The sequence below is a fragment of the Drosophila gunungcola genome (genome assembly GCF_025200985.1).
Source record: "Drosophila gunungcola strain Sukarami chromosome 2R unlocalized genomic scaffold, Dgunungcola_SK_2 000011F, whole genome shotgun sequence".
Classification (NCBI taxonomy): Eukaryota; Metazoa; Arthropoda; class Insecta; order Diptera; family Drosophilidae; genus Drosophila; species Drosophila gunungcola.
This window is the reverse complement of record NW_026453169.1, coordinates 2,209,561-2,237,393: the sequence shown is the minus strand read 5'-3', so window position 1 is coordinate 2,237,393 and position 27,833 is coordinate 2,209,561. Positions and strand designations below refer to the sequence as shown.

Sequence of the window (27,833 nt, the reverse complement as noted above, 5' to 3'; positions counted from 1 at the left end):
AAAAAAAACATTTTTTTTTAAATTTGTTAGAATAAATTATATAAGAAGTTTGAATAAATGCTGTAATCTTAGGGCTGGACTAACTAAAGCAGACGAAAACGCTCTGTCGGCTCCCAGAAATCAGTATCCCAGCACAGCTAACACAATTCCCGTCAAACCATAACTTAACTCGATATGCAAAGGACCAAAATGGCGAAGGCTTCACCAGAGAGCCTCAAAAATTCATAGGATATCCCACAGCAGCAGCCGCGATGGTACAAAAAAATGAGAATTAAATTGAATTTTCAAACGCCACGCACATAAATCCAAATGCCAAGGCAAACGAAAATGCAGCCGAAAAGGAAAAATTTGTAGTTTACTTTTGCCGCCGGCCACAGCGGCAGCAAAATGTTGCTCAAACATATCATAAATATTTGATTTTTGTTCGTTTTTACAAGGTCTCTGCGATTTTGACTCCGTCTCAGCGAATGTAAGTCTGGTTAGTGGAGGGAAAATTGATAAGTTTGCAATGATTTCGATGGGAGATTGATATAATTTGCGCGCAATTTCGCAGCAATTGGCAAATGTTGTGCACGTGGTAGTGACGTTTCGTTTTCCCAAAGATTAAGTTAGCAAAGGGAAATGCAATCTGAAATCTAAAACTTTTTCTTTTTAAATGTCAAGTTTATCTTAATGGGTAAAAGTACCTTATTGGATGATAGTTTAACTTATAGATCTAAACAATAAAAAACTTTATATCAGCGAAAATATATCATTCAGCTTAACTTTAAACAAGTAAGGAGGCAATAATTCAGCAAGACGACCTAAGTTGCAGATACACAAACATTGAATATTCTATAAAACGACTGTATTTTGATTTTATGCGTATATAAAAAGTATATAGCCTCTATGAAAACGATGAATTTATATGTAAATCTGCGGAAAATGTTCCGGGCTAAATATTAGCAAATTTCTCGGCTTTCGGTTTTGGGTGCTCGGGTTTTCGAAATATATTCAAGTTAACAGTGTGCTGTTAAGCGCACGATAACAACAGTTTTTAACTATCGAAGCTTGACCAGTGACATTTGAAAAGCAAGTTCCTGCTTGCTGAAGAAAGAGATAATAAAATACCTCATTATTGTTTTTATACCCTTGCAGAGGGTATTATAATTTCAGTCAGAAGTTTGCAACGCAGTGAAGGAGACATTTCCGACCCTATAAGGTACATATATTCCTGATCAGCATCACTAGGAGAGTCGATTTCTACGCAAACTAGTCTCTCAGTTTTAAAGCTATCTGCATGATAGCTCTCTTTCTATTGCAGGCAGTACATAAGCCGGAACGAGTCGGATCGGACGACTATAGCATATAGCTCCCATGAAACCATCTGAAAAATAAATACAAATATTATATCTTTGCTGTTTTTTAATTTTTTTTTTAGTTCTTCGACATATATTTAAATATTTCAGAATTTCGGTTTAAATTTCATCAAAATCGGACGACTATATCATACAGCTCCCATGAAAACAATAAAAATATATAAAGATTTTTTAATTTTAAGCTTCCATAGGAACTTTCGAAATCGACATAACATTAATCGATCTAAAATATTTTAAAATTTAAAACATATATCACTTGTGCTATAGCTGCAAAGGTTTTAAAACTTCGGCTTTTCCAAATTTGTTTTATTTTTTATGTTATGCTCTTATGTTCTTTTTATAAATTTACGCATTGTTCCTTTTATAGAAGTTTTTAAAGTTGGAATACAAAACTTTGTAAGATTTCTTTATCCAAATCCAAAAGGAATTTTATTGCCGCTTACTAATGCCAACTTCATACGATTAAACGGGTTAACAATTACAATAGTAATAATAGTCGAAACTTTTCAACACCCATCGATAACAAATTGGGAAAAATCGAAAGGTTTTCCATACGTGTGCACTGCATCTACCATCTCCAAAATCTGCCTTTTCGCTTGTCATTCTTTTCCGGAGCAGACGTTCCAGCGACTTGAAAATTTTCTTATTTAATTTTTGGAAAACTCTACCGAAGAAGGATGACCAAGGGAACTACAAGCTTTGGCAAGCGCCACAACAAGACGCACACAATCTGCCGTCGCTGCGGGGATTCGTCGTATCACCTCCAGAAGTCAAAGTGTTCCCAGTGCGGCTACCCAGCGGCCAAAACTCGCTCCTTCAGATGGTCCCGAAAGGCGAAGGGCCGCAAGGCCCAGGGAACAGGAAGGATGCGTTATCTGAAGAACTTGCGCCGTCGTTTCCGCAATGGATTACGTGAAGGAGGTGCTTCGATAAAGAAATCCAACTAAATCTAGATCTATCCCTATCCCAATAAATACCCTAATGAAGGCACAGACTCCGTAAAGTTTTCTCAAGTGTTTTAATTATGTTTTGAGGTTAGTTTATAATCGGTCGTGGGATAGCTACATATTCCATGTGACAACATAGGGCCCATTTAAGTACTTTAAAATGTGTGTTTTGTGTATGTACTTTGCATGTTGGGTGCTTTCGGATTTTGTGTTTGGTTTTTGGCATCCGAGAAATGCATTTTATGAATATTTTATGGCCTTTAATGTACAGACACACCTGCTACCGTCTGCATGTGTATGTGTGTGTGTGTGTGTGCGTGGGTTTAGAGAGGGACATAAAAAGAAAGAGACAGGCGAAGCAACACCTTTTTATATGCCACAGCACATAAAGCTCGTGGCGGAAATCTGCTCACGCCCCAGGACAGTATTTCATCCCGACCTGGCCTAATCCGTCGTCGTGTGGATTTTGGCCGCAGATTCCTGAATCCTGCCATGAAATATTCCCCGGGATTGCCGTTGAAAAAGTTTCCGCTTGATTTATCTCTCTGGCGCAGCGACGAAACTTAAAGACTGGTGCGTGCAACAATTGCTCACCGCCCACTCATTAATTTTCGGCCAGGACCGACATCCGGTTGGTTGGCATATGGCATGTATAAATATCGTATATGAATTCATTATTATGCAACGACTGAATTTTTAAAATAATGATGTCTGCCTTCGTGCTGGAGATGGAGCTTTATTAATGCGACAGAAATGTCATGCATATCTCAAGTGCAGTTCGAGTGGATTGATGGGACGGAAGAATAATGCGAGTTCAAAGCGAAAACAGAAATTTCTCGTTAACTTCAAGGCACTTTCTTAACCCAAAGGATAGTTTTGAGTATTTCTTATAAATATTTGTATATGATAATTGCAGCACATAATGTATAAATTTATGAAATGTTAAATAGTAAAAACAATAATTCGATGACGAAGTCTAAAGATAATGTTGTACTAAGACGTTTGAAACTAAATAACAGCAAAGCTCGAATTAAATTCACAACCTTAACAAACAAGAATTCTTATTCCTTTAGATTCCTTTCTTTACAAAACCTGCATACTAAAAAGTAATTAAAAGAAGGTACTTTGCCCAATTACATTTTTGTAATCAATTAATTTACTGGACCCACTTTGCAACCTACTGTAGGAGTCATTGCCAAGAAGGAATGTAGGTCTCTTAGCTAACGAGTTTGCCATATTCGATGCAGATGCGCATTGGCTCAATCACTTTCCCCTTTTTCTGTTTTCAATTTCCATTCCATTTCGTTTGCAAAGGCCGACCTCCGCGCCCATTTTCCGCGATAAGGCATCGGAAGCTCTAATTGCATCTGATTGCAGCGACAGTTTTTCCTACCAACTGACAGCTACAGCGGCAACGGAAAGGAGGGGCGAAGGAGTTGTGGTACGGGCCCGAGTACTGAGTACCCGTACATCCGTTCCGTATCCGTTGATTTTCAATCCGCGTTATTTCTTCCTTGACTGTTTGCCTCGCTGGTCCTCTGCTCTGCTCAGTCGTTGCACTGCTCATCCGGAGACAATCGTGAGAGAAATTTAAATGGTGCTGAATTTGCAGCTCACTGAATGACAACTATACAGCAACTCGAAAAAAATAATGAAGAAAGGGACAAACGCAGCAAAAAAATTTCGATTGAAAATGTTCAATCAACAAAATGGCACTTCTTGCTAACAAATTGCTGAAAGCGATTCTTAAAATATGGCACTAGTTAGCATTAAGGGCTGTATTAAGATTAAGAACGTGTTAAACCAATAAACTCAAATATTTCAATGGTTTATGTGTTTCAGAAAATATTTTAATAGATTTAAGTTTCAGTCTGGGTTGGTATTGGCAATTTAAATATATAACGGAATTATGCTTTTTTCAGGGGATAAACAAATGTATCTTTAATATATTGGTTTACTCTGGTACCCTGTCGAAAGCCTCCGAAAATCTACTTAAACAAGTTGCACCAAAGCTAAAATTGTACTTTTTCTACCCAGTAAATTTTTCCCTCTCATATAAAAGCCATATTTTCATAAATTTTCCGGACACAGAAAACTATGCATGAAGGAGCCGAGATTGTAATGAGCTCATCAGGTTAGGCAAAACCACATTTTGTGGTATTTGTCGTGTTCTGCGGTTGGATTTGTTGATGCTGTTGCTGATGCTGATGCTGATGCTCTTGCGTGTCGACATGACATCAAAAATTGCAATTCCCGTGAATAAATACGATCTGGACCCAGGGGCTTTCCGGCTGCCAACCTATGATATCGTGTGTGCACAAATGTGAATTAAAATTCATTTTGGTGTGGACAGTAGCATGACCGAGTTTAGTAGCGGAGAAACAATTGGCAATCCATACTCCAGACTGTAATCCCCTTCAATCTCAGCTGGATAAATATTAAATGGACGAGTTTGGACTCGAGACTCGACTTCGTTGCGGCTCAGCAAAATTCAAATGTTTGGCATACAAAATGCATAAATTATGCAAACCATTTGAGAGGCAAACAAGGAGGAAAAATCGAAAATGCCTCAACATTTTTGCTACGGTCAAAGCTTTGCAAAATTGATGTTGGCCGGCCGAAAACTCCGACGACTGACCCAACTCGCAGTGTGTGTGTCTAAATGGACATCTGAGCAGAAAGGAGCAGAGGCGGGAAAGTCTCTTAACATGGCTTTTAAAACTGCTTCCGTATACTTGGTCCTGGTTACTGGGAAGTATAAAATATTCATGCGTTTTATGTGTGGATGCGAAAGAGGCGGGTGGGTAAGTTGCCAGGCCTATGTCACAATAAAAGTCAAGAAGCTTTTGCGTGCCGTAATTAATGTAAAGCCTCGTTTCTTTCCTATAACACACCCCGTTACCAGGATGGTGTTGTGACCAACTTTTGAGGAGTTTGCTTTTGGTAACGTCTACAATGTTTTATAAACATGCAATGCGTATTTAATTGATTAAAATGCTGGTACAAGAGAAAACAATTTGTTGTACAACTATTAATATAATTCCTATTGGAATTGAGGAAAGTAAAAACATCAAAAACCTTAATCTACTCAATTCTTTTAGATTTCCATAAATAAGAGATCATGTATATCTTGAATACAATTTTAATTCATTCAAAACATGAGCCTTATTTCTTGTATCGATTCCAAAGCTTTAACTTAATTATTAACAAAGTCAAAAATAATTTGCATATTAAAACTTATTTAAGCTTAACATCTTTTACAAACCTTTTTTTTACCATAATCGAAATTCAATATATAATATTATATATGGTGTTACATCAATCCTAACCAATTGTATACCCCTTAAATTTGTTTTCTTTTTGACATGCCTAATTAAATAGGTTATTTTTTGTACTTTTTTAAAATTAAAATAATTTGATACTTTTATTCCTGACCGTTTTCGAAATTCAATGTACTAGGTATACCACAAGTGCTAACCAACTGTATACACCTTCCAGTTGTTTCTTTTTTTTTTCTGACCTGCCCCATTGACAGTTGCGAGCCGCCAGAGGGCGCCTGTCAACCTTCCTCTATATATATGCAGTGTGTAATTGATTTTCTGTTTACGCACTGCCCCAAAAACGGGAGCAGATGGAAGTGGGCGTGGTCGGGCAGCTAAGTTGCCGAACCTGATGCTTCCGTTTACTTCTTGTTATTATATTTCATTTGACGTCAACTTTGTTGTGCTGCCTGATTCCAACATAACCCCACATCAGGAGAGACTTACAGAGATTTCAGATAAGGCTACAAATATTAAATACCTATTAAAATGTTTAAGAATGTCAAAAGGTTAAATATCAAAAAATGTCTTTAATTTTCCTGTAATGGGCAAAGAAACCAAAAAAAAAAAATTTTCAAATTAAATTAATAAAAAAATCATTGATTTGTAGAAGATCTGGTTTATATAAATAATATGGTATGAGCTAAATACAAATGAGTATTATATTTGCTCAATGCAAAACTTCTTTAAGCTTTGCAAAATTTGAAGTTGAGATTCTTAAAAATTACCTTTCGAATCACTTAAACAGTAGTTTGCCTTTACAGAAGCTGGAATTTGTTCCATACCAGCTGATCCTGTTTTTCCGGTTCTCTAATGGGTATGCCCAAAGTTTCCATTGCAACTTTTGCGATATTTCTGCTCGGTAGAGGGGAAGAGGCCGACTCCGAGCGACCGCTCCGAAAGGGGCAGGAAGTCCGGCGGGATGGAGGGCACATGCCAACACTTGTTTTCTGTTAAGTGATTTAGGCAAAACTTTTGCACCCTCTCCCCTCGATTTTGCCCCTGTCAGGGAGCGTGTGCCATTCGTGTTTGGCATTTTGGGCTTAGAAGTAGACGAGGGGCGCGTGATAGGTTCATGCGATGGAGCTGCTACTGTTGCTGGTTCTTCTGTTGCGGTTCCGCCCTGGTTCGGTAATATTCTGAAATATCGGAAATGTTTTACAAAACTTTTCGCGAAAGCGACGGCAGCAACAACAAATTGAACGAAAACCGTTTAAATGCTTGCCACATAATCGCAGTCAAGTGAAATTCATTTTCTTGACAAACAACATGAAGTTCAAAGGAACTTACTTGGCCAAATCCCCGCTTTTGAGTTTCTCAAAGGAAATTGAAATTGTTAAATGTGTGCGGGAAACTAGAAAAACTGTCAAACTGATTTAACGACTGTTACGGGTTGATGGATTGCGCATCTCATGTTCCGGCTTTTTGGATTGTTGATTTCCTCAAAATGAACAGGTTTGGATTGTTTTACCTTTATGGTTTAGAAAAATTTCAAAGAGCCTTAGATTCATTTAGTAAACGTAACGATGGAAGAAATATCTGCGACTACCCAAAACACTTTTAAAAGGACACCAAGTTAGTTATGAGCAGCAAAATCGGGTAAAAAAGAAAGGAGTTTCTATACATGGTTTTTCCTAAGTTAATACTTAAAAGATATATTTAAAAAAAAAACAATATTTCTAATTTTAGTTACTAAACACAATAGACATATGTTAAATATTTTAGAATAGCAAATGACACATAGTTTTTTGCAAGTTTAACAAAAAATTCCAAAGCTGTCTTCCCACTTTGAATTATTGAAAGAAAAGTTTCCCAGACAGAATACTTTATTCTGTAGACAGCTATTTCCAGCCATTTTCACTTTGTATTCAATGCATACTTTTGACATCGTAATCGACATTACCTGCGCATATTTATCCCATTGGAATTCCACATAATATTCGATATATTCCCAGCATCTTTCCCGCCGAGGAGCCTGACAGGTTTACTTACTTTGCTGCTATCTGACAGCATTAAAACTGTCTCCTCGAATTCTGACTTGCCAGAAGAATTTCCCCGGCTAAAGTTTGTCTGGGTAACCATATTACATGGATAACACCCACAAAACACTAGCAGCAGCACGCGAGAAATGTTTCGTGACAAAGAATTCCAAGAGCTGAAAAAATAAAATAAGAACAGAGGCAACCCGAAAACGAAAGAAAATTGAGCCCGGGAAGAAAAACGTTTGCGAGACATAGTAAAGCGTGGCAAGTAGGAAACTTTGAAGTTTTATTAAAAATACACACCGCAACATTCCTCAAGAACTTTTCGCACACGAAAACGTGAGATAATTTACTAGAAACGAGCCGGACGAGGCCGCTCCTCTTGCAGGTGGAAAAGCGTAGCCAAAAACCGGCAGCGAAGTGTCAAGTAGTTTGGATAAACTTTTGTGACAGCTCAATTTGGAAGGGAAAATGTGTGTAAGCCAGCAGCATTCCCGCCAAGCAAGCTGCTCCCTTGCCAACAGCAGAATATTAGAATATTAATAGCGAGCTTTGCAGTGGGACAACTAATGAGCGGAAGTCCTCTCTAGGGGGATAGTTGCGAATAGTTAAGACCAGTGAAAGCCTTGATGTGGGTTCCCATACTTGAACGTCAGGCAAACGGAGGATTTAAGTCAGAAAGTTTGGTCAACAAATCCAAAAACGAAAGAAGGTCACAGTACAGTCTGGTGTCTATTTCCAGAAGTTTTCAATGTTTAATCCGTATACAGACATCAAAAAGCACTTATATATGATGTGAATAAAGTATCTATTCACTGAAAACCGATAAACATTTTATATCGAAAGAAAACTATTTTGATTTTAGGCAAAATATTGTGAATGACCCTAATTCCTATCGACAGTGAGTCTATTTAAGGACATGCACAACATATTGTCTAAGGACAACAGCAGGGAAACACCTTCTAAGGTAAAGTTAAACACAGCTGCAGAACGACAAAGATCCACAAACATGCACTTAACTAACCAGTTCCGCCCAAGCCTTCCGATTTCCATCGCTCCACTTTGCCGGGAAAGTGAACAGCATGTTGTGGTTATGGAAATTAGCTCAGGAGGATGACAAACAGTGTGCGTGCCAAGATTTATGCCCCGATGTTGCCCGAAACTACTTCAGATGCACTGAACATCCTGCGAAATGGGAGCACCGAATCAGGACGACGGCAACAAAGACACATGGCCTGTGCTGACAGGCAGGACGATGTGAACCGGAGAGCAAACCCTCTGGCTAATTGGTATTTATTGCTACTTAAATGCTCGAAACTTGTTGATACTTTTCACCTCGTATTTCAAACATTTTCCAGCCACTTGAGTCGTGAGGCAACGCCCCCAAAATGTCGGCCACGCAATGGAAGAGAAGAGGCCAGAGGACCATCAGCCAATGGAAGATCGGTTGGCTATAATTAGGCGCATCGCTACAATCTCAGCGATCTCGGGAGACATATGTTTCGGATTCGATTCTGGGGATGGGATCTCTCGACAAGCGACGAGCGAGGCAGGGCGCACTCTTTCGATTTTGAGGCTAATTTCAGTGGGCACACGACTTTGGCACGGTTTAGTATCGTCGCGACAATTATCGTAATTAACTCGTTTATGTGTTGTGTGCTAATCCAATTACCAAGTTCGCACAGGATGCCCCCAATCGTGGCAGGCTAAGAGAACAAAAATTAATTCAATCAATCGGACAACCGAAGAATTAAGTTCGAAATTAAAAATCAGTTGCATTGTCTCGCGATCGCGATCCCAAATAAATCGAAAGTGTTTTAGACAAAAGTTCAACCTTAAATTTATATTTCGCAATTGATTTGCTAGACATGTTAAACTACCAACAGCAACTGCATTCGCTGCCCGTCGGCAACCCGGGAAATTTCTACTACGGACCGACGGGATCGCACTCGCTCACAGTTTCCGGCGAGGTATATCCGGCACTTCAGACGCAAAATCTTGAGGCGACAGATAAACTGACCGATCGTGAGGGCAGTGCCCGAGATCTGGACAAAATGCACCGATTTTCGGTAGATAACATCATGGAAATGAAGCACGACACCTATCCCAAAGGAAAACTATCTATGGAACTGAATAACAATTACGGTGAGTTTGAGTGTCTATAAACAAAATAAATTTGTGTAAGTTTTGCAACATTTGATAGGCTCTGAAGTGCATCCCTCAGTTTTGACTTCAGATTATAATTTATTTGGATTTCTGTGGCTGGAACATCCAAAAGCGTCATTGTTTTAAGAGAACAAAATCAAAAAAAAAATTCATTCGTATTTCACGGACGAAAGTATTATGTATTAAAAAATAAAGAACTTTACAAAAAAAAAAAGAAATCAGCTCGAAAAGGTTTACGCAAAGGGAAAGTTAAAAACAAGCTATACTGCCTACATGTCCAACTCCTCTTTTTGTTTCAAACATCACAGTAAATATTTTTAATAATTCTAAACTAAGTATAATTAATTTTGACACTTTTACTAGAAGTTAAAAATAATGTTTATTTTGGTTCTTTCTTAAATTAAATATAATAAGTGCAACTTTGCGATCTTCAATTCTTAAAAAAAATTGTGGTTCATTTCAATTCTTTTTGAAAGCATTTCAATAGAAAAACCAACATAAAAGTATTTCTGAAAGGGTACTGGAACAAACGACGGTACTTGGTTCAAAATTTAATTTCATTTCGGCTCTAGTACCGTTCTCGTTTTCAATCGGTTTATTTGGCTTAAAGGTTCCTGATCATCCCCTCATTATTGTTAAGGCTGGTTACCAGTGTAACTTTTTTTAAAAATCTATCGGTTTCAATTTAACACTTAATTTTCTTGAATGGGTCCTACCTACAATGACCTACAAACTTTTGGATTGGTTGAGAGCTGTCCATTTGGCAGAATTTAAATTCATTTTTGCACCCCAAAAAACGACTTTTAAAAAACAAGAATTAGATGAATAAATACCCTTTCAGCTTTTGCAATAAAATAGAAAAGTAAACTTTTTTCATTGTCGAATATATGTCCTTCTAACTTCTGACTGAAATTATAATACCCTCGGCATGGTTATAAATTTTTCACTTTAAATTTTAAGGGAATATAAAGAAAAATAAAAAGTTATAAAAATAATTAAAACAGAGAATGGCAAAACATTCTTTTATAATTGTGTTAACATAATGATGTAAATAGAAATTAAATGTTCTCACAGTTCACCGCTTAAAATAGTTTTAATCAGAGCGACACTTGGGTTAATTTAACTTTAAGAGCCTCTTAATTGGCGTAATAACCAGATTTTCTAACAGAATGCCTAATGCCAAAGGAATTAAGGTAGATAGACACTTGCATATACAAATATTCTAAGCTTAGATTTTGTGGGACTTAGCCAGAGCGACTGTGGTCTAATTCATAAATGATAAATTCATCTGAAATGCGAGCCAAGAGAATTTATGGCATTATTCGCACAACTGCATAATCATACCTACATATATCTCAGCACACGCATGATAAGAGGTTATATGTGGAATGGGATGATATATAAATGTGTGGCGCAACTCATGGATGACAATTAGGTGCCAGATGTGGGCGACATTCGCTCATTTTTGCCGATCCCGGTGCAATGTCATCTCCGTGCACTTTTTCTGTTGCGGTTGCGACTTAAACCCACTACTCCTCCATTCGTCGTATTAGCCCCACGGAGAGGAAAATGTCAACATATTGCTACTGGTTGTCAGCCGCAGCTTAATTTGATGCGAAATCCTAGCCGAAAAATGAAAAAGTCTCACGAAACTCGTAAAAGAACTCCAACAATTCGTAACCAGTTCGCATAAAGTTTTTCTTTTCTTGCTCCCGGTCGCTCGGTTTTCCTTTCTTTTTTTGTGGCTGTGGAAACATTTCCGAGCCGACAACACTTCAACATTGTCAACATGACAAAACGTAATCAAAGCTGACATGATATTCCCTCAGTGGCCGCATGCCTTTGAAGCATCCGAGGTAGCGAGTAGCTACCACGACTATAATTTCCAAGTGGAGCATATAAAACGCCAGTCCCACTGTAACCAGTCCCAGACACAGCACGCACTCTATTCCCTGGCCTTCCATCGTTTATTTTCGTCGCTCGATTGGATTGTAACATGTGCCAGTTGCATCCTAGCACTGAGAAAAGCATGTTACCAAATGGAATTTTATATATATAACTCCTGAACATTACATTTAAATCAACTGAAAATTTGTAAAATACTATCGTTAATTGGGTTTTAAAACTTGTTTAACTAAAATTGTGCAACAATTAATTTAGCTTGACACACACTTTATCAAAATCTATTCATTTTTTTAATTGCTTTTATTTATATATTGGACGAACCAAAGTTTTTCTAAGTTTTAGTAATGGCGCCAAGCTAAAAATATATGTTCATTTCTAATAACATTATCTAGACAATGAAAATGAAAATAGACAAACTTGTTTAAGGTTCCATTCTCGTTGTTAAAATAATTTTAAAATTTATATGGAATTTTAAGCCATATTCCTATAATCAAAAAACGTTTTTCTCAGTGTAACTTCTCAGCCAATCTTCACCCCTTGCTGTTGCCGCTGAACAAATCTGATTGAGGTTTCCCTTTCGATTTGTTGGTTTTTTATTAAGCCGCAACTGTTTTTTATCGCTTGTTGGCAATTCAAATTAAAGATCTTCCCCTCACTCACTCCCTAAGCACCCGAACCCAATCCCCGGGGACATCAGTTGCCGATGCAGTTGCTCCGGTCTCCCGTTTTTTCTTTTACTTATATGGAGTGCTCCGAGGTGATCTACGATGCAGTTCCCAACTTCGTGGACAGCTTGGCTGACAAATTGAGACAAATGGCGTGGGTAGGAAAATATCTGATGTTGATAGGGATAGTCACGGCAATGGCCACCCAGAAACTGAACCAAGAAATCCAGCAAACTGGATGCCGGAGATATCAGAGGCAATTTATCTATGTATCTCGGAAAGTGGAAACTAAAATGAGTGAGAAATCTTCATTAAAACGATTATAGACTAACATTTTGTTCATCTAACATACAAATTGGTTTACAAACTTTAACTATTAAGAGAGAAAAGATATCAAAAAAATTTTAACGCCAACAAATTATACGGTATACTACAGAAAAATCTTCCAACCAAAATCCAACCGAATATCTTAGTCTTCAAATACATAACTTAACATATTTCTTATTTTCAATGTATGATTCATAATAAATTGCGTATCAGCATAAAAGAAAATGCTAGTTCTAGCAATATTTAAAGTAATTTAAAATTATAAGAAAAACAGGAAAGGAAACTTATTAATCATCTTTGGTTTTTATAAATTGCTTGTGAACCAATAATTTTGATAAATATAAGCTAAGTTTCCATTTGATCTGGAATTTAAGTTTAAGAATACTTTTAAGGGAAAAGAACTTTAGTTTTTCTCACTCTCAACTAAAGCGTTTTATCTTCTCCAATTAGCTCCAAAATAGAAAATTCAAGGAAAAATTTCTTTATCTTTCGTAAAACGGTTTTTAAAGCAAATTCTATGGAAAATCAATTAATAGCAGCCAGAGACAAAGAGCTCTCGCTTATGGCCGCTTAATGTCACAATTTCACTTTAATTAATAGATCGTAAATGTGTTAGCTCATGTTTGTTGGGCGACGAAATTAGTAGACAGCTGTCCGCCGATGTCGTCAAAAGATATTTTATGGTTCATGCCATTTGTTTATGACCCCCCTTCCCCCACACCTTCGAACCCCAACCGAAGGATCAAACGGAATGCAAAATTTTATGTGTTCACGACAACCCATAAAAGAAACGAAATTTCCTAGCTGGCTGCCAAATTAATTGATATCCGTTGGCTCCTATCGATTATTTACGAGCAGCTCCCCCCTTTTTCCAGCCACTGTCCGCCAAAGAGATTTTGCATTCAGTCCCGCAGGCTAAAAGCCAAAGTAAAAGTGAAAATTCCCAATTTAATGGCTCCCTGATTGCAGGCACCAATGGCGGAGGAAGTGGTGTAGCCCCCTGCTCCGGTAGTCTCCCAGTGGGCCACTCAAGGAAGCCGCGCCGCAATCGCACCACCTTCAGCTCCGCCCAGCTGACGGCCTTGGAGAAGGTATTCGAACGGACCCACTACCCGGATGCCTTTGTTCGCGAGGAGCTGGCCACCAAGGTGCATCTGAGCGAGGCAAGAGTGCAGGTGAGCTTTTAATTACATTATTCTTAACAATGCATAGCTTTGGTATTAATACCTTGCAGAGGGTATTATATTTTCACTCAGAAGTTTGCAACGCAGTGAAATCCTACAAAGTATATATATTCTTGAACAACATCATGTCCGTCTGTCTGTCCGCAAACTAGTCTCTCAGCTTTAAAGCTATCTGTATTAAACTTTCCCAAAAGTTTGTTTTTCTATTGCGGTTGGTATATAGGTCAGAACGAGCCGGTTCGGACGAATATAACATACAGATCGGAAAAAAATATGAAAAACCTTCAACTTCGATATATAGTAACGGTTTTAATTTATTAAAATCGGACAAAAATATAGCGTAAAATCATCAATTCACTTTTCTAAAGCATACACGCATTCAAATTTGAATATTGTTGTTTTAAAAAATATTTAATTTTTAGAAGTTATAAGGGTATTCAAACATCGGCTTACCGATGCTGTCTTCATTTCTTGTTTTTTTTACCTTTATACCAACCAACCATTTTAAAGGCAAAATTAATTAATATGTTAGCAGCCACTTATTTGTTATAAGCTTTCTATGTTTTGATTATTTTGAAAATCTGACATGTTACATTGGTTAATAATAAAATAACAAATTTTACATGTGCATGCTACATAATAATTCATTGTTATGCATTTAGAACTGTTGTTTGGATTTATCAATATATATTTTTACACGTAGCAGTAGCAATGCAGTCCATTGTTTTAAGCTCTGCACAATTGATGATGATTTTTGTCTCTTCTAAAAATCAATAATTTACTGGGGAAATAATAATAGACAACAAAATATTCTGGTCTTTCAATTAAATATACTAAATAAATGATGTATTGAAAGGGTAACGTTACGAGATGCAGTCAATGCAGAATTTATAGAACGAACATGAGAAATTCTAGGTTAATCTCAAGCTTAGTGCACAAGCTCATTCTCGAAATTAGCCACCATTGGCATAGCCCCTATCAAGTTTTCCTTATTAGGCACCCAATAGGCAATTCATACCAACAAAGCTAATTCCTTTATCAATTTCTCGGACGCATGTTTCAGGTCTGGTTTCAGAATCGGCGTGCTAAATTCCGGCGGAATGAGAGGAGCGTGGGCTCGAGGCCGCTGCTGGATTCGGCTCCACAGCTGGTGCCGGCGCCCATTAGCAATAATATGCACAAATATGCGAGTTTGCCACACCCACCGCCTCCGCCGCCGCCCGGAGCCTATGCCCTCAACTTTGGGCCACTGGAACTGCGCTCGTGCCAGAACTATACGAACTGCTACGGCGGATTCGGAACGAATCCTGCGCCCAACAGCGGAGTGTGTTCCTTCTTCGGAGCGGCCACGAACTACTGCGTGGCTGCCAACTACGCGAAGAACGCCTATCCGCCGCTCTGATGACGACGGCTAGCTTTTAATGGGCCCCACGAGGTTACTTCATGCATATGTATTTCAATTAGCCAAATTGCATTAATGCTTAAAAATGTATTAAGACTAACATATTCGCCTACCTGACTAATACTTATATTTATACGACACAAAACCAGATGTGACGCACCGAAGGAAGCTCCCAATAAATAACATTTTCTAAGACAATATCGGGGGCTTATGTTTAAATTGGGAACAAGGGAATATTGAAGATTTATTATGTGAATTTGATTTCTCAACAAACCAAACCATCTTCGCCTCTTGTACTTTAAGTCCTCCCAAAAATAAATTACATTTAAATTCCATGTGTCAAATAAATCTAAAGGTAAAATACATTAGATGTAATATAAAAATCTAACGAAATGGCCAACAGAAAAGTCTGAAACTTGAAATTTTAAGTCCGTAACAGAAACCAAGAATTTGTAAGTATTTTGAGCACATAGCTCAACTGCACCGTAACCCCAAGCTCACAGATAAATAAGTTTACACTCTTGACTACTATAAACCATCCTTCGATAGACAACACTTGTGATTGAATTCATCATCTTGTGAGCTAAAAGCAATTAGCTCCTTCTCAATATGCTAAAGTTTTCCATTTATTAAACTGTCACTGGCGTATGAATTTGACATGACTTATTTAATTATTGACTTAGTAATATGATTTAATTAAAAATTCAAATCCCCACACACAAGAACAGCAGCTCGAGGGGGTCCCATCTACGAGTATGTGTTTTTTCACCCGCATGTGTTAATTTGTATAATAAAACTTAATTAAAGTCAAAACAAATAAACAAACGACCGAGAGGCACACAAGCACTCGAAAGTAAACAGTGAGGGAAAACTTTTGCCTAGCCGCAAACGTTGGCAAAGCGAAGCCACAATCAAAGTGGATTAAGATTGTGGAAATCTCGGTTTTCCAGGGCAATTAAAAGTACAGATTGCCGTTCGAAGGACAATAGAATGTGCAGTGCACTCAAACGCATTCCCAAAAGTCAAGGGATAGAGCCGCAAAAGAACATTCCCCGATCCCAAAACCGGATCCCAGTTCCCAGTTCTCAACTCCGAACTCCCAACTCCCAGATATATCCGCATCCACTCAAATAGACGTAGGAGGAGGTTAACAAGTATGTAATATATTTAAATGCAAATAAAAATTCCCTTTTATCCGCAGGCCAAACATGACAGAACCAAACAAGCTGGGAGCAAACTGAGCAGCAGGAAGAAATGCGAATTGCGAAATGCAAATTAACATTCGGAATGTGGAACGGTTTGTGCAGCTAATTTGCATAAAGCGTTGGCGCTGCGAGCGTAAAACATTTTTACAATATTTACGAAATTGCAATAATGTTTGAAAAGCAGAACGGCAGCGATGGAAAAATGCGTTTTGTCCCGTTTTTGCGATGCGGCAAATTGTTTGCCGGGAGAAGGACGACATTTTGCTGACAGGCGGACATGTTGCAGAAGTCCTCCTCGAAAGGGAAATACAAATTTATGGGCCAAACAGCGGCAGATACACACGGACACATACGGAGTCCTGTCAAATCAAATGGCAAACGGAAATGCCAGAGCAAACGAGGTCCTTATGCGAGTTAAATGGAGAGTTATGCGACGGTGTATTTCCCCTTTGAAAGGACATTGAAGTGCTCACCTAGCGAGAAAACGGTTGAATTGGATAGCTTAGATTTTTCACGGACATCCTTTTATTAACACAAAGTGCAGGTGAAACCAAATAAACCAAATAATATTCAAATAGCTATTATTTGCAATAAACATGTAAAATGTTTTGTATAAATTAATCTACATACTCTGATTCTAAATTTTAAGCTTATCACTCTTGTATAACATAATTACTTAATAATTGAACATAATTAATAAAAAATTAACTGCTTTGAATTAATTTTTAACAATTTACATGCAAAATTTGCCTTCGGTAATTAATAGACAAAGCATGGCAGCACTTCCCTTTTTCCAAATGTGTAAAAAACGAGAGACAGTTGGAATCCCCCGTGTCAAGCTCTATAATTAGGTGATAATTTTTGCCTCTGTTAAAAAGCAATTATTTATAAGAGACCTAATGAACGAAGGCTTCGCGCAGATGCGTACTGCACATACTCATCCGATGCTAAAGTCCCCACTCTCTAAATGTGGCATAAAGTAGATGACAAGGGCAACATTGTCAGATGAAAGGGAAATGCGATGCGATCATGGCATAAAAAGCAGGGAGATCCCGGTGACGGCTTCTTAAGTTCCATGCCGGCACAGGCAAAAGATTTGTGTACTGTCGGCGTTTTTAGGTTTGAGCACTGTCAAAATATGTCAACTCATGATGGATACATCACATGGATCATAAAACAAGGGGGCGCCACTGAAATCGAGAACAAAAACTTGGCTGGGGGATATTAAACCTATGAAAAAATGTATTTAAAATCTCATACTTAATTCTGACATTGGAGATCAGATAAGATTGTCATCAGTTTCAGAATCGGCAAATCGAAATGTATACAAACAACAACAAACAAAACTAATAATTTTTATTTTGGGCTGTCACTAAATTTGTTCCAGCGATTTAAAAACAAATCCTTATATGAAAATTTATACGAAATTATTTTTAAATCTCTGAACACTTCAAAGACCTGCCAGGAAATAGTTTGAATCAATTTCGAAACAGTGAGATTTTACAGCACATGTGAAGTCTGTCAGAACGATCTGACCAATTACAGAGATGTTCAAATATGACTAAGGTCCACCGTAGAGCGAGAAAATATCGCCAAAACTGCCGAAAGGATTAGTATAATCATACTGGAACCGTTTGTGATAGCTTCGTCGATTGCTGTTTTTATCATTTGCAAACGGGTTTCGACGTTTGCGAAATACAGGACCGTAAAGGCATTCTCATCCACGTCTATGGGTTTGCATTCCATCTCCAGCTCACGGGCCATGCGCAAGAAGTAGTCCAAGCAGACCAAATAACTGGGATTCGTATAAGCAATGCTCGACAAATTGTTGGCTCCCAGGCACTCAAATTCGTTCATGCCAATCACCTTTAGCGATATGCAGGATTTTACTTCCTCGCTGCCAGTTATGACCATTAGATCCCTGGAATCATCTTCACTCGGCCTGAAAACGGCGTAGGATCACCAGGCAACGAAAGATGGCCACCAAAACGGATTATCACATCGCTGGGATATTCGCCGGCACAGGTCAAGGTCCACGAGACTTCGGTTATTCGTTTGCAGTGAGCAGAGATCGAAGAAAACTGGTTCCTCATGTTAGATTTATAATTTTCGAAAGGGAAAGAACTTGTGTGACTCGAAACTCTCGAATGACTGAGCAGCTACAACCAACCATCCTTACAATCAGCCTGCCTTCCATCTCAGAATGGCGACCACTAAGAGTGTTGCTATGAGCCAAAGTACAAGCATTGGGGATGCCAGCAAACGACCGGCATTTGCTTGAAGGCTAATATCTGCGTTCAGGTCCTGATTGGTGTAATAGTAACCCGACTGATCGTCCTCTTCATAGCCCTTGGCGCCACAGTGTTCCCTAAGTTCCGTCGTCAGATTCATCGGATAGTTGTAGCACATGCGGTGGCTAAAGCCGAAATACAAAGTCTTCGTTTCGTTCCAAGCATTTTGGCAATTGACGGTGTGCAGATCGTTCAGCTGGATGGTATGGCAACCGATCATTTCCAGGAAACGAAATACTAGCAGATAACTGCTGTTTTGACTCTTCAACTGGTAGATTGTGTAGGGATCCTCGGCCTTTATCAGCCGATTGTAATACTTCTGGCTCAGGGTTTTCGGTACTGTGGCCGAGCAGACGAGTGTCATGGAATCTGTGAACATCGACTTACAAAGCTTTTGAAACTCATTGCTACCTGGCATTTCTCGCGGCGCGTTTGCAACAGAAATTTTGAACAACTTTTCAGTCTTGTTTATGCTGTCTTGTTTTAGTCTAATTTATGAGTTTGTGATTCACAGCAATGTGACCTGCTAGCAAGAATCACAGAAGACGAGCTTGAATTGATCTTCAGAACCGGATTGAAGTCCAGATGGAATTAGAAGTCGAAACAATCATGTGTTTACAAAATTTTATGACAAACTTTTATTTCCAACCAAGGTCAGGTTATTGACATAGCCAGGTCTATTATAAAAATATCAAAAATAGCAATGAACAACAATGAACCACATGTTTAACAACTACTAAAAAAATAAGTTATTTCAATTGCAATTTATTTATTTAATTCGATTTTAAAGTGCCGACGAAAGTCAGTTTTGAAGTAGGAACAAAAAAAAATTAAATCAAGCCAAAGTTTATATGCCCCCAAAGTTATAACAAAAAATAACATCCATGCATCGTTTTTTATACGTATGTTTTGAAATAATGAAGTTATTTCGATTTTCCATTAAATATAGCATTTGTATGAGAATGTCCCCTAATAAAGTTTTAAAATCTTAAAATCGCATTTTCAATCACATTTGTATGTATTGAAAATCAAAAAGGTAATGTCCAGTTTTCTTTTAATTTTCGAAAATTTCTAAAAGAGATATGTTTCAGCCATCCCATTTAAAAAAATATATATTCTGTTTGAAATTGAATAAAGGAAGTCATTTCTGAAGTTTGCATTTATTATTCAATTAAAATTTGTATATCATTTTTGTTGTTTTATATAATATAGACGTCCGATCCCAACTTATGTACCTAATGGTATAGAAAACAGTCTATTTTAAAGTTCAAACTGACAGAATAGTTTGGTTCAAAACGGTAGGGCAGAATTACAGAAAGACTTGGCTATAATAACACGTACAATGTTGCTGATTTATACTTTATAGGGTATGAAATGGCATACAACTGCAAATAGCAAGGTTCTCATTCAAATACGCCCTTAGGCCAACATAATACAAATTACAAATAAAATAAACAATAAAAATAAGGTGAAAACAATTTTTTATCGCGATATTTATGTCAATAGCCGAAACCAGCAAATCGAATAGAAAACCCATTAATGACAGTCTTAATTAGCATAATGTATATTAAATGATATACAAAGTGTGTGTGACTAAGCGAATGTGATAGCCGAAAAACAAAGTCCGGCGAAATTTCATACCTATTATTATACAAATTTTTGTTTGCATTTTATTTTATGCTAATGTGCGAGCGGCAGAGCTCGTCCCGAGTGATTCCCAAAATCCCACAATAAACGCGTAAAGTTTTACGTAAAGGTTAACCCCAAACTCAAAACTGGTATCCCGAGGGTATGGTTGTCAATATTTTGTTTTTGATGCGGTTTCCCCCGCTTCTCGCTCTGCAAATTGTGTCATTTTCGATGGGATCGATAATTGGAGAGAATGGAACTGGCGCGCCAACAGGTGACGCCTCCAGAACCAGACGAGCAGGTTGTTGAACCAAGCGTATCTACTTATATAATAGGCCGCCGAATCGAAATCGATCTACAGTCTCAAACGGAAAGATCTAAAGTAAACAAACCAACCAAGATGCGAGCTGCCGTCGTGTTCGTCGTTGTGATTTTCGCACTCCTCAGTGCCATGGAGGCTGTGCCCGCTCCCCAGTTTGGATACGGTGGATTCGGTGGCTATTATCCTGGCGGATATGGCGGCTATGGCGGCTACGGCGGTTATCCCGGAGGATACGGAGGCGGATATCCCGGCTTCGGAGGCGGCTACAACCGCGGATTCGGCGGCGCCAGTGCCTCGGCATCCTCCTCGGCCTCTGCCGGCGGTTTCGGCGGCAACTATTACGGATAAAGCCCTGTAGAAACATATGTATTCCTTTAAGTATTTAAGTTTAATAAACCAAATTCAATATTCTTGTGACTCCAAAAGTTGTGATTTTGTATTTATGGCATTTGTGACTAGTGTTGGTGTGAACTCTTACGTTGATACTCAAACTCGAAGATTTATTTGAGACTCATAGTTTGAAACAGCTTATCGTATGCTTAAATGTTTTATTTAAAAGAAGACAATTCCTTTTGTTACGCTTTTTGAAGGCTGAAAAAAGAAACCATCAATATTTTATGCGCACAAGCCTCTTATTAAATATTGTTTTTTAATATTTACTGAAATTCTCTTCAGAGAGGTCAAAGTGTGCATGACATTTTACTGGTGCAACGAAAATTCAAACATTTTCGGGAGAGGGGGCAAAAACTTTGCAGCCCAAAAATAACTTTCACTTGGGCAAAAATTTTCGATTCGCCACAGCTGTGGCTTTCATTGGCCCGACTGCCAAGTAAATCAATGCAGAAGCTCTGCTCCTCGCCTCCAAGGATGCCAAAGCCAGGTCAAATCCACTGAATGTGCATCGAACTTGGTTCAACGACTTTGCGGCATCATTAAAAACTTTTGCCTGGCATCTTGAGCAGTCTTTAGCCGGGCTCCTCAGCTCAGCTCAGCTCTGACTTTTGGTCGCACACAGCACACATCTGGAGGACATTTTCCCATATTGTTATTTTTAAAATTTATGTCCTGCGGCAGAAAGGCAACACAGAAAGGAAAAGGCCAGGGAATGCAAGTTAAGCTGAATAGCTTCTTTGCCTGTTGACGTTGACTCAAAGTTGCGTTGATGGACGCGAGGTTGGTCTTTCTCCAGCTTTTGCTCCTGCCACTGGCCATTCAATGTCGCGGCTCTGGCATTGATGTTCATCCATTGTGTCCTCTGTGTCCTGAGTGTCCTGTGTGTCGTGTATGTCCTCTGTGTCGTGTTGCCACTGCACAATGCCCCGTGCATCCTGCATCCTCCATGGCCTCTATTCAACGAAGCCCTGCAAGTCATGGGCATTCAAAGGCATAATATAATAACGCGTTTATGTCCTCTCAGCAATTTTATGATGACCGTTGCTGCGGCCAAAAGGAGAAAACGGTGCTCCGGGTAAAGCCAGAGTAATGATGACCAGCAGACCTGACCAGGATATGTGTCCGTCAGTTCTGTGAGTAATGACATGGTTGGATGGTTCAGATAAATACGATTTTTATTGCACTATCTATGATAATATTGTGGGTTTCCTCATTCAATATTCTGTATAATACATAAACGGACATATTTTGGGGAACTACACAAGTTTTTCTAAATGCACATCACTGCTTTATTTTCTCACACTAAAAGATTTGTTCTTCCTTTATGCATTATTTAAATTGTTTGAAGAAAACGCTGATATGAAAATGTTTTAAAATTATATATCAAGTCTTTAATATTTTTGTCTGCTTCCAAAATCCTCTTCAGCGTAATAAAAAATATGTTTTATTTGAAGTCTTATAAGCGATTGAAATGATTTTTCGTCCAAAATCAAACAACTGTCTAATCCCAGCCAATTTACAATGGTCTGACGAAGCGATGGAAATACCAAATCAAGGATTCTTTTCAGCAACACGGATAGGGCGGATCCAAGGTTTTCGGGAAGGGGTAAAGTGCAAACTGTTCGTCTAAAATATGTCAATCGGAATGTAAATCATTGCGTAATTTGCATTTTGAGCAAATCAGCTTCAATTCAAATTGTCGATGCCCGGTGCCGCTGTTCCTTCTGCTCCTGCGTAAATTCCCCCCGATCCACATGCATTTGTTTCTGTTGCTGGCAACACGTGAGTTATGGCGACGATTTTGACAATTGCCAAGCGACGGGCACGCCCATCTACCCAACGGCAATGGGCGTACAGCCGTCGCATCCGTTACGTGCTCATATATGTTTGCTTCTCGATCCGAGGATAATAAATCTTGGCTCTTGTTATCCAACATAATTGTGTTGACGTGCCTCGATGCGAATTCAAATGATGTTAATATATATTAACAGAACCGATTGCCGCCAGAAATCATCTCATTTTAGAGTAGTAAATTATTAAACACCGTCATTCCAGTTTAATATAAAAGATGAAACTTATGGGACACACACACTTAAGACACACTTTCTTTTCTAAATATATTCTAAAAAATGTATTTATTATAGCTTTGATACACCATTAAATATTGTTTTAAACTAATCGCATTGAAATAACCCTATAACAAAAAGATCCAGCACTTTATGAATAAAAATACAAAAAAAGGGTTTTAATAATGCAAACTAAACTGGTCATTTAAAAGTTTGATTTGAATTGGTATAATCAAAATAGGATTTGCTTTTAATCCGATTGAAAAAGAAGCAGGCCATAAATTCCAGAAACCGCAAATAGAATAGTGCAAAACTTTGATACACGTTTTGCCTGGCAAAAGGAATTAGATTTGCATCCAGCGCTGGGTAGAAACGAATTTATTGCGAAAATTATGCTTTGATTTATTTTATTTCATTTTATTTATGCCTCCCTAAACTCTCGACTTTCGCCCATTTCACCTGCTGCCATTCCCAGTTTTTCCCGACTAAGTTGTGCCAGTGCAAAAGTGTGTGAAAGAGTGTGTGTGTGTTTATGACACAACTTTCATCACGTACTACGTAGAGCAGATGTGCATACGCCAAAAAGTATGCAACAGCAAAACGTGATTTCGTTTTAAATTTCAACTGCGAGTGCTGTCAAAGCTGAATTTATTTGCTGAACGCATTCATTTGGAAATTATCGAATAGGAAATTATTGGCTCCTGCAGAACAGAACGCTTTTGTTGCTATATTGCTATATTGCTCACATTGTTGCCCGTAAGCGGTTCAAACGTGGGCATTCAAAATCCCTAAATTATTTCTTGGCATAAAATGATTGCGGAATCACAATAGTTTGGGGACATATGATTGTCAGATTATTGCAAATCAATCACGCTTTACAATACAAAAAAAGAAAATGTATTATAAAAGCATTTTAACAGCAAATAGAACAGTTTCAAATTTCGGTTTACAAACAATAAAGTAAACTTTTATACAAAAACATTTAAAAAAGGCAGTTATACAACAAATTTATAAAATCACTTCCCCATAACTAGATGAAACTGCAACAGCATTAACATATAATAAAATACACTGCTAATCATGTCAAACCAAAGACTTCGATTTGGTTGAAAAAGTCCACAAGTCCACAGATGTAGCTTCGAACTGTTGGCGTAAGTCACATATCCACTTATCTACATAGTAGGTAATTTAATTAGCATATTTATAAGAAAACCATTTTAGTTCTAATACCTCTTTCGTCCAGCGCCTTTCACTCCAAGCGTGCTTAGCCGAGTTCTGATACTCCAACACCAAATCGACCATGTGGTCGATGAGATAATTGTCCAGTGTACGAATTTGATACCCAACAGAACCGTATATTATCCAATACACGGGTGTAGACTCGTCAAAGGCGAAGAACGCTCCCCAATAACCTTGGATTACACCAATTATAAAGTAATTGAATCGGGAGGCTAACATCTGAGGACCAAAGATCTTATTTATATTAAGCGTTGTTTTTGTTAGACATGCATGAAGTAACCAGAGATCTTGCAGCTCCTTCAATTCTGTCGAAGATGTTGATTTTACTATTTCATCCAAGCGTTGATTGACATAATCAAAGCCTCGCGCAATGTGCCACATAGCTAGAAAATAACTCATTGGCACCATTTCCAGAATATTTACAGCATTTGTCAAGAATATAAATGTGGCTACGTTGGTCCAGTTAATAGTGTCGTTCGAATGAAAAAGGTAAGCTGTTTCGGTGAAGCACATCCAGAACAGGGTGAAGAACTTTACATAAATTAAAACCATTAACGATTGCCGTGTTGCTCGTACTTTTCCACATTGCTCCTCCTTCTGACGTAATTTAAGCAACAATGGTTGCATTTCCTTAAACGCTGTATCACGAAATCCTCGCGATAGAACCGTATACAGTATGACCAAATAGGACACCACATACCTAACGTTATAGGTAATCAAAATGAGATGTGGAAAGTTCTTTTTCGATTGAAAAACCAAACGAAGTCTCCACATAACTATGGGCAGCAGGGTAACCGTAACGATATTGACAACCAATGCATAAGCCCGGGAAAATGGAGAACTCCGGAACCTTTGATTGAGCAGTCGTTGGGAAGTAATTCCAATTGCCAGTGAATAGCCGAAAAATATCTTCACCAACGGAAAAACCATGACCACGTCTATTGTCAAACAGTTTGAAGGCTCAACTGAAGTCATTTACTTTCCCAATAAAGTAAAGTGCTCATATCGATAGAATATAAACTATAGATGCAAAAAAGATAGTGTTACGGGCCACAAAGTTAGCATTAACTAAATTAAACAAGCATTCTATTCAAATGAAGATGGATTCTATTCAAATACTTTCTGAAGAGCTAGTTAATTATTAAAATCCAGATAAAACTGTAACTGTGGGGTCATATAGAAAGCCATTTGTAATAAGAATGAAGGTGGATCGATTTTCCATTTAGAGTCCACACAACTTCCAATTCAGTTTCAATCTCGTAGATAAGTTGTTAGTAACGAAGCTGTCGAATCCATTTTTTAAGCCCATATAATATTTAGCATATGGAGAAATTAACTCATCTCTTAACAAAACGGAAACTATACCATTTCCACTTTCTTTAATGCTGAGGGCAATTTTAGCGCAGTGAAGACCCGAGTATAAAAGGCCATTGAAAACGTCTTAAAACATAAATTACTACCAAGCTATGAGCTCGTTTTAGGCGCTGAAAATTCACCCACATCTTTTACCACGACATCTCGAGCCAACATTAAAGTGTATTACAATATTGATTTAATGTGACTTTTATTTGATAATAATATAAGGGCTTTTACCAACTCTGAACTACAAGTTGTATTTACTTTCCGCTTCCATGTTATTTATAAATTATAAATCAAATTGACCTTTGAGCCATTTATTTGTTGCGCATAACCAGATGAAACTGAAACAGCGTTATGGAATAAACTACAATGGACGCCACCATTTGCAGCCATTTGTTTCTATTGGCCGGATAGAGTCCACAAACCATCAATTCCAGTCTGGTGCTGCTGTCATAGATCAAGAAAGAACTCAGCTAAAATGTTTAAGCAGACTTTAGGAATGGAGTTTTAAACTGAACACTATGTAATTATTTACCTCGTTAGACATAGAGCCTTTGGTGGCAAAGTACTTCGGTTGGCTTTGATATTGAGTAACCAATTCGCATATATAGTCGTTCATAAAAAAGTCTACGCTTCGAATCCAATAAACAAGAGCTCCGTAAAACTTTTCCATGGAAGTGGTTTGATCATAATTCATGGAGACCGTACCGATATATCCGTAGATAATGGAGAAAATAAAATAATCGAAACGGGAGGCAAGCATCTGCGGACCATAGTGCCTATTTATCCCTAGGGCTGTCCGACTTAAGGTTGCATGCAGAGCCCAAAGGCTGCGGATTTCTTCGGCTTGTGATTTCGAACCCATGGACTGGTCTGAGATCACCTCTTCCAAACGCTCGTTAACAAAATCAAAGCCTCTGGCAATTTGCCAAAACGAAATAAAATAGAATGTAAGTGACGAGAATCAGGATGCTTAAGAAAAGGTTAACTAGAAATCCATTCCAAGCCAGCGACCAGGGCAATTTAAATAGGGATTGGTAAAGGAAAATTCCCAGGAAATACGACAAACACAAGTAACTCAATGTAAAGGTTTTCACGAGAAACAATTGACGCAGCTTCGAGTTCAAACGCTTTCCCGTACGCGTCATCTCCCGATTTAATTGTATTATTACGAACTGTAGGTCCACCAGCATGGCGTCCCTAAAGCATCTCGATATCAGGGTGTACGCAATTACAGCGTAGTTGATTGAGAACAGGACGTAGGGAGTTATCCACATGTAGGACGGCAGCCATTGGGCCATTGTCATTATCTGGGCCGATTTCAAAAATCCGATTGGGAGCAAAGTCAGGGTGACGGCATTGACAACCACTGCGTATGTCTGCGTAATCCTTGTTTGCCTGAATCCTCCTCCAATCGTAAGGTATGAGGTCATGCCCATGATAAAGCCATATGTGTTTAAAATCTGAACTATCAACCTCATTGTTGTTTTCCCGAATGAACTGCCGTCTAAGAGATTCGAGCAGGAACTAAGACCAAAAGGCCTTCTTTTGCGTCATATGTCAATTAGGGAAAGCGTTGTTGCGCTGGCCGATCGAAATCAGCTTTAATTGCAATAGCAGTGGCGTCTCCATATCATTTAATTAGTTGAAAATATCTGTAACCCTTTTTAGATCAATTCTTACACATTACGTAGGAGCACAAAATTGTTAAATCTTTTTTATTTAGCGCATAGATAGTTAAATAAAATTTGTATATTTAATAAAAACTGTGTTATGCTAAACCAATCAATATAAAATCAATTTTGTTGGTTGGATAATGTCCTTATCTAACTAGGTTTTTCGAAGCACTGATATCTCGATGTCAATTCAGATTTAAAATCGTTGAGAATTTATCCTGAAACACTGTCTCATAAATCATGCAAAGATTCAATCGACAGTAAACATTTATAAATTAAATATACACTGAGGTATTAAAAATATTTGTTTGAAGTTTATTAAGTTATATCATCAAACGCTCAACATCAACAAAAACTGAAGCATTAATATGGAGTGGCAAATTATAAATCCCATCAT

General features: G+C 38.1%; 7 protein-coding genes across 8 annotated transcripts in view; 3 read left to right on the top strand and 4 right to left on the bottom strand.

Moving 5' to 3' along the window:
* LOC128255599 (uncharacterized) overlaps window positions 1–27,833 on the bottom strand; it is a 79,518-nt gene that overhangs the window by 49,799 nt on the left and 1,886 nt on the right. The window contains 2 exon segments of the mRNA XM_052985275.1: window positions 6,354–6,764; window positions 6,916–7,096. The gene's annotated coding sequence lies outside the window, so the exon portion shown is untranslated.
* LOC128255596 (probable 60S ribosomal protein L37-B) lies at window positions 1,826–2,361 on the top strand. Its single transcript, XM_052985271.1, has one exon. The coding sequence runs from the start codon at window positions 2,036–2,038 to the stop codon at window positions 2,303–2,305; it is 270 nt and encodes an 89-aa protein (XP_052841231.1). The 5' UTR covers window positions 1,826–2,035; the 3' UTR covers window positions 2,306–2,361.
* Window positions 8,497–15,448, top strand: LOC128255590 (paired box protein Pax-6). Of its 2 annotated transcripts, none has more exons than XM_052985263.1 (5): window positions 8,497–8,574; window positions 8,646–8,896; window positions 8,966–9,752; window positions 13,640–13,845; window positions 14,918–15,448. In XM_052985263.1, exons 3-5 carry the CDS (start codon window positions 9,476–9,478, stop codon window positions 15,254–15,256), a joined length of 822 nt encoding a protein of 273 aa, XP_052841223.1. In that variant the 5' UTR covers window positions 8,497–8,574; window positions 8,646–8,896; window positions 8,966–9,475; the 3' UTR covers window positions 15,257–15,448. The 2 variants fall into 2 exon arrangements, with proteins under 2 accessions (XP_052841223.1, XP_052841225.1); XM_052985265.1 differs by having other exon boundaries at window positions 8,524–8,574; window positions 8,635–8,896.
* On the bottom strand, window positions 18,643–19,353 carry LOC128255592 (uncharacterized). Its single transcript, XM_052985267.1, has one exon. The coding sequence runs from the start codon at window positions 19,168–19,170 to the stop codon at window positions 18,643–18,645; it is 528 nt and encodes a 175-aa protein (XP_052841227.1). The 5' UTR covers window positions 19,171–19,353.
* Window positions 20,620–21,128, top strand: LOC128255593 (neuropeptide-like protein 33). Its single transcript, XM_052985268.1, has one exon. It carries the CDS (start codon window positions 20,635–20,637, stop codon window positions 21,049–21,051), a length of 417 nt encoding a protein of 138 aa, XP_052841228.1. The 5' UTR covers window positions 20,620–20,634; the 3' UTR covers window positions 21,052–21,128.
* Window positions 24,168–25,628, bottom strand: LOC128255585 (putative gustatory receptor 59b). The gene is made up of 2 exons (XM_052985253.1): window positions 24,393–25,628; window positions 24,168–24,334 (listed from the first exon to the last, which is right to left on the bottom strand). Exons 1-2 carry the CDS (start codon window positions 25,374–25,376, stop codon window positions 24,179–24,181), a joined length of 1,140 nt encoding a protein of 379 aa, XP_052841213.1. The 5' UTR covers window positions 25,377–25,628; the 3' UTR covers window positions 24,168–24,178.
* On the bottom strand, window positions 26,059–27,199 carry LOC128255589 (putative gustatory receptor 59b). Its single transcript, XM_052985262.1, is given in 3 exon segments — window positions 26,059–26,233; window positions 26,296–26,709; window positions 26,711–27,199. Coding segments are annotated over 3 exon segments (1,062 nt in total). The 3' UTR covers window positions 26,059–26,074.